The following is a 9,844-nucleotide window of genomic DNA, read 5'->3' as shown; positions in this document are numbered from 1 at the left end:
GCTTGAAAATATCGCTTGCCGTAGCTTTGAAGCTTTCAACTGCATTCCGCAATCTATGTGAACCATGAAACTTGGTAATTACCGGTTATTTTTCCTTTTGGTTTTGACCACTCTGCTATTAAACTCTTGCAGCAGACATCTTACTTATGAACTTTTGTAGCCTTCCGGAGTTCTATCTTGATATCTTAAGTTGGATAGGGCTATTTTCTCGACTGGGCCTCCAAATGAGTTTTTTGTGAAATAGTACTTGAGTTCAATATTACTCATCTGCAATGTGTTCTTTGTAGGGAGAAAATGAATGCTATGGTGTTCAGATTTCCCTGGCACTGACAATATTGATGTACTTGCAGAGAGAGAACCAGTGTTTGGTCACTTACCTATAAGCCACAAGCCTGATTCAAATCCTTTTAATTGTAATGACATTACTATGGACTCCGCGGGATTACAGTCGACAAGTCAGAATAGGGTTTCGTGCAGTTCAAAGGACAATGAAGAAGATGATGGTCAACAACCATATATGAGAAATGGCTTTCCCGTATCAAATTTTGGGTGCTCAAAGACTCTGGGTGATTTGGAAAAGAGTAATGATGATGAGGCCATCAAAGGTTTTGGGTCGCCATATTCCCGTTCTTCTGAAAAATTTGAGGCATTGGAGAAGGAATCGGATTATTATATGGACAAAAGTGTTACGGAATGTGAACTGCCCAAATTGATAATTTGTTACAAGGATAGCAGTTGTAATACAATTAAGGACATCTGTATTGACGAGGGAGTGCCTTCCCAAGACAAGAATTGGGTTGAAACCGGGTTGGATGAGAAGGCATGCTGCACCTATTTACCTCCTGATGAGGATCAGAATAAGCAAATGCATGAAGAACGATTGGATATTGTTATTACCTTTCCAGATGATTTTAAATCTACTACAAAAAATGATTTAGAGAAGGGGTTTTCCGTTGCTTGCAATTCCAAGGAGCTGATGGAGAGGGGCGATGCTATAAATGATGGATCAGAGAGGACTGCAATTGACGTTTCCAAAGAAGATTTTTGCCCGGCAAATGTGCAAGGGTTTGGTGCTGGGAACCCTCACTCCAAGTCTTCTAATAAGGACAGCAATGAAGCCGAACAAGAGACTATTCAGGTATATCTCTAACTCTAAGTTTGTATTATTGCATAGTTTACCTCATGAATCTCCCTTACATTCGAGTTTTGTTTCCATAGTCCTTTGGCAATACTTAGAACTGAGGCTATCTGGTGCTTAAATAATCATTCTTTATAGGATAAATAAAAAAAAATTGCTTTTGTCAATTTCCATTTGCACGCATGAAGTGGCTGCGGCGATGATTCTTAATGATGACCTATGTTTATGTCTGCGGTTATGCAGTGTTACTGACAGTTCCATGACTCCATTGCTGCAAGAAATAATAAAAAAAAAAATTCTCTTAACGGAAGTTATACTCTTAGCTTGATGTTGAGGAAAACTATACTTGTGCATATAAGCTAGAGAGAAAAGAGAGGTGAAATTTTAGAAATTGATGTAGTTTCCTGTGGTTTCAATGCAGATTTCAAGGGAAATAGCAAAGACTGAGAGCCCTGCTTTGGTTTCAGAAACTGAAGAGTCTAACCATATTGAGAAGGAATCATTGGTTTCTGCAGCTGAAGAATCAAATTGCCTTCTCGGTGAGTTATCTGGCAATAGCAAGGCAAAGAGCGGAAACATTACTTCTGCTTTGGACGTTTCAGCACATGTATCCATTACCACAGATGTGTGTCCTCAAAATGGTGTATGCGATATGCCCATGGGTGATGACAGTCATGTTGACAAAGATGACAATATGTCTGATTCAGAGGTTGTGCCAAGCCAATCTCATCATTGTTTAGCACCCGTGGTTACTGGAAGAGAAGAGTGTCCTGAGAATGGTGTACATCTTGATACTTCAAATACGTTCAACGTTGATGGTGACATTTCTGATTCAATGATTGGTTCGAGCCAAGTTCAACATCGTTTAGCACCCGTGGTTACTGGAAGAGAGGAGTGTCCTGAGAATGGTGTCTGTCAACATCTCGACGCTTCAAACACGTCCAAGGTTGATGATGACATTTCTGATTCAAAGATTGTTTCGAGCCAGGTTCAACATTGTTTAGCTCCTTTGACTATTGCCAGAGATGAGTGTCCTGAGAATGGCGTCTGTCAAGGTCCTGAAACTTCAAATACAACCAAGGTTAATGATGACACTTCTGATTCAAAGATTGTTTCAAGCCAGGTTCATCATTGGTTATCTCCTGAAACTTCATATGCATCCATGGTTGAAGATGTGAATGTTGATGCACACAATGCTCCACTCCAATTTCAACGCAGTCTAGGAGAGTCAAGTTTCTCAGCAGCAGGTCACTTCTCGAGTCTCATAACCTCAGGTCCCTATTCAGGCAATGTCTCCCTCCGATCAGAAAGCAGCACCACCAGCACCCGCTCATTTGCCTTCCCTGTGTGAGTTACTCTCAAACTCCTTCCTCTCTTTTGCTTTTCAAACCGCCATCAAGTTCCTGGAACACCCAACTGACAACACATTCATATTCCCTCTTTGTCATGCAGATTACAGCCCGAGTGGAACAGCAGTCCAGTTAGAATGGCGAAAGCTGACCGGAGGCATTTGCAGAAACATAGGGGTTGGAGGGGTTGTCTTCTTTGCTGTAGATTCTGATTCTCTCCGAACGCTTCCATCTAACCGTAGTTATTAAGTTTAAGCCAGAGTAAATGCTTCATCATAGTTTTATCACATCTTTAAAATTATCATCGTCAATATGTACATCATATTTTCTGCGTCTTGGGATGTTATTTGCAGTAGGTTTAGAGGAATGTCATGCTTTTTGTTATGCGTGCGCTTTAAGGTGTAAGCAATGACATATAATTCTCTCTTTAATTTTTCATCCGTTATTCTTTTTATCCATTTTCTTTCTCTTTTGGAAAGAACAAGAAGAATCTTGTTTATATTGAGCTTGGGATGGTTTATGGGTACATTTTCGTTTGCTTATAAAGTCTGGTCCAAAATCTACTCCAATACCACTTAACGGAAATTCTCTCCTGTACATTTTTATTTTCACGAGTGAACGGTTAAAATTTAATTAGATGAAAATGCTTTAGTTAAATTTCAGTTCTTTTTTCTGAAATAATGCACACGAGAGTAAAGCTCCATGGTTATTAAAAATCTAAGGTATCAAGCGCAAGTCTCTTGTCTAGAAATCACTAATGCTCCAGAAGTATTTCTTTATAACACGAACTGTTTAATAAAAATCTAAGTGCTTATTACAAAAGAACGTGGAAAGGATTTTTGAAGAAGCATCTGATGTGTATCTCCAAAAATTGCTTATATCATCATGAAGCAATTTTTGAAGTAGCATTTCAACGGCTTGAATTTCTTTCTTTTTTGAATAGTCTAGATCTCTTAATCCGCAGACTTTGAATACAAAGATCCTAAGTGGATCTTATTCTTGCTATTGTTTTTCTATCCTGCTAGGCTGCTATCCTATAAAACAGAAAGAATTTAAATGTGACTACAAATTGAATGATTTATCGACATATACTAGGTGGCCCTTCACCTTTTGAGCTATGCAGGAGTTGGGAAGTGATGGAATCAAGATTCAAAACACATCATAATATAACAATCGAATCTTTTCTTTCTCCCGATAGGCACGAAGGGGTTGAGACACGGTTGAAGGTAAAAGAGGTATTATCATTTTGGGAAAGACATACATGCATCTTTCCAGACTTCACAATGATATTTTAGGCCAGTAATACATTGTTATACTAGAAGAAGCTTATACTTGATATTGTACTATTAACTCCAGCATTATATAAGACGTGTTCTTAAATCATGCATAAATTTTAACGAGATCAAAACTTAAATGCATCATTGAAATATTTAACGAGAAAAGAACTTATATGCACCATCATAAGGTTAATGATACGTGAAATTAATAAGATAGTTATAAAACAGGAAAAAACCAAATGGTGTGAAAACCTTTTTAAAAAGAAAACATAGTTAATTTGAGAAACCAATTACATCTGCTTGTATTGGAACTCTCCGTATTGTGCTTAGTGTATCTCCTCTCTCTCTCTCTCTCTCTCTCCAGAGTTGCCTACCGGCTACCACTACTGTTGATTGATATAAATCCAACGCCATACCCACAAAAGAAGTATATATCAGTATTCACAGTTAATAATCTTAGATAGTATTATGGAGATTCCATTCTTCACTTTGCTTTGCTTTCTAATCCTCTCCGTTTTGCTAATTACACCCGGCTGTGCTTCTCTGCAAACTCAACTTCAACCATCCAACAAACAAGGTACTCTCTCTCTCTCTCTCTCTCTCTAGATTATATTCGGACTTTCTGGGTAACCTTTTAACATTGTGATGCAGGCAAGAACGAACTGCAGGTTTCTTTCCCTACACTGCCAAGGAAGCTTAGATTGACTGGAAAAGTGACTGCAAGAATAATCTCTCTTTCAAACATTACTAGCTACAAGAAACTAATATATATTATATATTAATATTCTCATTTTTCATCACACGTTCTAATGATATCAATTCTCATAACTTCATCTCCCTCTCCTCCTCATGTTATCTGAAATATTTACATGCAGGTTGCAGAACAAGAAGGTAAAGATTCCTCAGCCTACAACAACCACAAGGAAAGTGCTTTAGCAGGTATAATGCTTGTTCAATTCTCAAACTAATTAATAGTAAAATTGTTTAGTGCATATATTAAAGATGAAAATTTGGAAAACGTCATGTAGCTAGGTTTGTTTGTTCAGCAGTTCCAAATTTGACAAAAGGTGCATGATGTAGCAAGGAAAATACTTGGCTCTATACATGTGTAGCATTTCATTCTTCCTTACAAACAAATCATAATGTGATTCATAGGATAGGAGGTTTAACGAGCCAAGCAGTGTTCATGTAGCAAATGGTTTCCAATTTTCAAATTTATTCTCTTTAGCTGAGTACTGAAGAAGTACTTAGTTGCAGGGAAATAATTTTCACTCTTTTTTTGTATGCACACTTATGTTTATTTATGATCTTTCGAACAAATAAGGTAAAAGAATTAATGGACAAAAATCCTTTTTTGTATGCACACTCATGTTTATTTATGATATTTCAAACCAAAAGTAAAAGAATTAATGGATAAAAATAATCAAGAGTACGTAGAACGCGTTTCGTTGCGACTTGCTAGTGTGAATAGCTAATTTCTCCAAGTAAGAATGACACCTAAGCTAGTCAATGGCCTCAGTCATGTATAATATCTAGACATGTTTTGAATAAAATATTAAGTGTCATTGACTTTTCAGGTGGTAAGAAGCCAAGAATCGAGAAAGAAGAAGATGAAGAAGTGCAGGTAGTGGAAAGAAGCAGATCAGCAGAAACATGGCAGGAACAGATGGAGAAGGAGGACACGTCAGAGTTCTTCACCATGGATTATCACAGAGTAAGACGACGACGTCCCATACACAACAAGTCCTTTCCTGCAGTTACAGTTTCTCCATGAAACATGCATGCCTGTCGCCTGTTGACAGATCTTGATCGAAATTAGAACAAAACATCTTGGATACGTTAATGCTAGGGTTTGTAATTAGGGAGGAAAATGAGGAGTGTATGTTTTGTTAAGCATCTCTTGTGGCCGACATTAGGGAGCAAAACCCAAGATTTGCTACTAATTAACTCGCTAGGACGACCATATATCATATATAGGTCCCAAATTAAATTATTAATGTTCTTTTTGTTGAGTTGGGTAGGTCTTTGTGGTAGTCAAATGAAGGCTACAAACCCCAACATTTGGTAACATGCTCTCACGGGAATTGCATAGGCATGTTAAAGTCAGTTGATCAAAATAGTGTTTTTAGTATTTTGCTCTCTTGTTTTCAAGTTTGATATCTTTTTTTTTTTCTCTCTCGATAAATTAAAATAGTTTGGAATATTGCTTTGTTTGAAGAACATAATATATTGGAAACCAACATTACTTTACGTGCTTAAGTTTGATTATAGTAATTAAACAAGTTTTGTTATGTGGCACAAGTGGCTGATTATCTTTGGTAGACTCCTTGTAATTGTCAACTAGTTAATTAAACTTAGCTTCTTAATCGAGGGAATTATATATAATTATAATATAATGCATGCGTTTCAAGTTTCAACTTTGAATGGTGCCAAAGGTCGATGATTCCAAAACTTTGACCTAATTATGTACTCTAAACCACGTCTTCAAATTTGAATATTGTTTCCATAGCCATACGTAATTCCAATGGCCATTGTAGGTTTTGTATCATGGGGCACAAACTTAAAAGACAACATTTTGCTCTCAACTTGTAATCACGCACTATATGATCTAAAGCATTTGAGGAAAAATCAATCAAATTGATTCAAGGATTAAGTACCGAAAACTCTTTAACTTTTTAAACATTTTAAATACGTACCTAATTTATTAAAAATGTCACATCCATTAAGCTCTAGTTAAATTTCTGTTAAATTAACTATGACTTACTTTGTCTCCAAAATCAATAAAAGGTCATGCAAGCATGACCTTAACTAGCTAACGGTCACTAACATCCACATCGGCCCAGCACCTCCAAACTCAATGCACAACCACCAACTCCATCCTGCAACTCAAGCCGCCAACATCGAAAAGAAGGTCATGCGTGTTGCTAAAATGGTAATTGTCATGATACGGCCACCACCATCTTCACCAACCACAAAGAAGTACTGGAAGCTGAATTAGTTGGTGAGTTTTGAATATAAAAATTGTGACAGGATTTTGATGGTCGTAAGTTGAGCTTGAAGGTTGCCGGGCTTCATAATCATATTACCCGATCTTCAATTTTATTTTCCTTTTTATTTGTGAATTTGTTTTTTTTTTTTTCATCTTCATGTCTTTTTTAAGGTGTTTTTATTATTATTTTAGTGTTCAAGTAAGCTAAAAAGTGGGATTCATTTGTTGAAAAATTAACTGGGCTGTCCTGATGTGATGTTTTAAATGGATTAGATTCTCATTTGAAATTTTTTAAAAAGTTAAAACTAATTTAGAACGACACTAAAAAGATTGAGGATTTTAGTTTATATGCTTAACCCTTAATTCAATTTAAGAATATTAAAAAGTTAAACGACAGGCGTTTAACGCGCGAGCGGCACCCTTGCAAGACAAACCACAAACAAAACGACGTCGTAATACTTCAGCATCTCTGACGATTGCCAAATCTTGAGTATCCAAACAGCAAACGAGGGATCAAACAACAATGGAAGACTTATGGAAGCGAGCGAAGACCTTCGCCGAAGAAGCGGCCAAGAAATCCCAAACCCTAACCACCTCCGCCAAGATCACCGACCTAGTTTCCGAAACCGCCAAGCGATCCCGTGAGTTCGCCGCCGAGGCGTCCAAGAAGGCCGACGAGATCAAGACGGCGGCGCTTAAGCAGGCCGATCAGATCAAGTCCCTCAATGTCTCCGAGATGATACCTCCCCAGCTCGCCTCGCTCTCGATCGTCAACTCCGCCTCCGCCTCGTCCGCCCCTGAGCCGCCGTCGCCGTTGGAGCTCAAGAAGTTTGGTGTCACCGACGATCTCAGAGATTTTGTCCAGGGACTCACTTCCGATACCTTCAAGCATTTTCCGGTCCAAGGTATTGGCCGATTTCAGTTCGTTTGTTTGCTGATTTCGGTTTAATTGCTTTGAATTGAGCAAATGTGCGTTGTTCTGAGTTGTTTCAGATGCGGCGGAGGAGGTCTCCGATGTGCCGACGACCGCATCGAATGTAAGGAAAGATCTGACGGAGTGGCAGGAGCGGCATGCAACTTTGGTGCTTACTACTGTCAAGGTCAGTTTTGTAATGTATTTTCTCTATCTGTTTCAATTCTGATACAGCGAAACACAAACATGGTGTTTTAAGTTCAATGCAATCCATCTGAGTTGTATTTCGAACTTTGATTCCCCAATTTATTAAACAATTTGATGACGAACTGTCTTAAAATTTGTATTGATATCGTTATGGACTTGTCGATATCTTCCTGCGAATACTGATTGCCTTCCTGCAGGAAATTTCAAGGCTGAGGTATGAGTTGTGTCCGCGAGTTATGAAAGAAAGAAGATTCTGGAAGATATATTTTACCCTTGTGAGCAGTCATGTGGCTCCGTGAGTAGAAATTCATTTTGGTTAAGCATTTCTCATACTGAGCAATAATATTATTTGAAAGTTTTTATGCAATGGTGTGTGTTTTTTCTCATCTAAGTGAGAAATAATGTTAAACATGAGACAATCAATCATCTTGTTTTAGTGTAAAACATCATCGTGCGTTGTGAACTTATGACTGTTGTTTCACGAAAAGTTTAAAGATGTTTATCAATGCTTAGAGAAAAGAGGAAGCACCAAAATTGATCTAGATACTTTTTATCGGGTGTACGGAGCTTAAAAATACTTTTTGTTAACGGGAAGGGCTCAGTGAATTTGGAAAATTATAGTCTCAGTTTGTAGCCTTTTCCCTTAGATGACTGACCATAAATTTCTGATCAGATATGAGAAGCAATACATGGAGGAATTGAAGGTCGAGGAAGCGGAGAAACTAAAAGATCATATTGTGAAGCCAACACCTCCTGTTGGAGGAACTGACAAAGCAGAAGGATCTGAAAAGAACACAAAGCCTTTAGTTTCGAAATCATCGTCAGCTGAACAGGACTTGGATAGTTTCCTTTTGGGTGATCTTGAAGACAGTGATGGGGGTCCGGGTATAGTTCCTTTACCTTTTCACTTGCAACCTGTGTATAATATTTTGTGCCATGCCCGTGTATGAGTTTTCCCATCATCTTTAAGTTACAGGATGCATATACCATTCAACTTATTGCTCTAAATTCACCCCATCTCAAGCTGTGTACTAGACCCTTCCACAGTTCCTTTGTAGTTACGTCGGAGACAATCTGCTCTTTTTCTAGGGTTTTCCTTCTTGTGCAATTTTCTCTTCAGTTTGTTGACAATTTTGTACTTTCAGATGATCGTGATGATGGTGATCGGAGCTTTGATGATGATTTTGACAAGATCGACAATTCGGTAAGTTTCATTTATCCCATGGTTCAACTATAGAACTTTTTTTCCGGGTGTGCATTTTCAATTCCATGTTTTATCTTACATTTATTTTGTCAGTGTTTACATAATCACCAAACCTCCAACTTAGTTTGACCCCAACGAGTTTGGAAAGTGCCATAAATAAAGTACCATGCGAGTGATTTATGCCATTTTAACGGAAACTTGCAGGATGTCGAAGATGAGAAGCACGAGAAGAAATGACAACTGCAACAGAATAAAATTGCTACCATGGATAATATGAAGGAGAAAGCAAAACTAGCATCTGTAAGACTGTAACAAATAGATCGAAGTAAACCCGTAGCGAAAGACATCAAGCTGTAGTTATTTCTTTATCTCACATTTTTTCATTTTTTAGTTGTAGAGTTGATTACTCTGTAAAACTTGGAAGTGGGACGCTATATGAAGTCATCCGTTTGTTATATTTGCCGTAGACAGTGACGGGTATTGGTACTCGTTTGCCTCCAAATGGGTCGACCCGGTTGCTTTGTTCTTGTACAGATGACCTGATTATTATGTTAAATAATAAATATGGTTCTTATTGTTTAATGTCTTTTAGTTCTGCTAATGGTACCACCGTCATCAATTGGTATCCCTCTTCACTGGTAAAAATATCTCAAGTTTGATTCACTCGGATGGAGAGTTCGATAACTGATCATTTCGGTATGACTCGACAAAGTCAGACACGGGTTCTCTTACTTTGTGGAAGGTGTCCGAACGAACGACATGGTCAA

General features: G+C 37.9%; 3 protein-coding genes across 7 annotated transcripts in view; all 3 read left to right on the top strand.

Moving 5' to 3' along the window:
* Nucleotides 1-3,033, top strand: part of LOC137732011 (uncharacterized) — a 5,390-nt gene extending 2,357 nt beyond the window's left edge. For 3 of the 5 annotated variants that reach the window (XM_068471290.2, XM_068471292.2, XM_088688228.1), the window contains 4 exons: nucleotides 1-74; nucleotides 351-1,138; nucleotides 1,560-2,485; nucleotides 2,591-3,033. The exon at nucleotides 1-74 is cut by the window's left edge and continues 7 nt beyond it. In XM_068471290.2, coding sequence (XP_068327391.1) covers nucleotides 65-74; nucleotides 351-1,138; nucleotides 1,560-2,485; nucleotides 2,591-2,699 — 1,833 coding nt within the window. In that variant the 5' untranslated portion in view covers nucleotides 1-64 and the 3' untranslated portion in view covers nucleotides 2,700-3,033. Of the gene's footprint in view, nucleotides 75-287; nucleotides 1,139-1,559; nucleotides 2,486-2,590 lie in introns of all 5 variants that reach the window. The other 2 variants (XM_088688226.1, XM_088688229.1) reach the window with 1 other exon arrangement.
* A 1,075-nt stretch (nucleotides 3,034-4,108) lies between these two features.
* On the top strand, nucleotides 4,109-5,871 carry LOC137731309 (uncharacterized). The gene is made up of 4 exons (XM_068470406.2): nucleotides 4,109-4,341; nucleotides 4,416-4,477; nucleotides 4,640-4,703; nucleotides 5,342-5,871. Exons 1-4 carry the CDS (start codon nucleotides 4,233-4,235, stop codon nucleotides 5,536-5,538), a joined length of 432 nt encoding a protein of 143 aa, XP_068326507.1. The 5' UTR covers nucleotides 4,109-4,232; the 3' UTR covers nucleotides 5,539-5,871.
* Nucleotides 5,872-7,223: 1,352 nt separating this feature from the next.
* On the top strand, nucleotides 7,224-9,659 carry LOC137731445 (uncharacterized). Its single transcript, XM_068470550.2, has 6 exons — nucleotides 7,224-7,658; nucleotides 7,747-7,853; nucleotides 8,071-8,168; nucleotides 8,547-8,758; nucleotides 9,019-9,077; nucleotides 9,282-9,659. The coding sequence occupies exons 1-6, from the start codon at nucleotides 7,277-7,279 to the stop codon at nucleotides 9,312-9,314; spliced, it is 891 nt and encodes a 296-aa protein (XP_068326651.1). The 5' UTR covers nucleotides 7,224-7,276; the 3' UTR covers nucleotides 9,315-9,659.
* The last annotated feature ends 185 nt before the right edge of the window (nucleotides 9,660-9,844 follow it).

This window comes from Pyrus communis, chromosome 16 (assembly GCF_041283825.1).
Source record: "Pyrus communis isolate YQ-2024b chromosome 16, ASM4128382v1, whole genome shotgun sequence".
NCBI lineage: Eukaryota > Viridiplantae > Streptophyta > Magnoliopsida > Rosales > Rosaceae > Pyrus > Pyrus communis.
The sequence above is the reverse complement of the archived record's forward strand: the minus strand, read 5'-3'. Positions and strand labels throughout refer to the sequence as shown.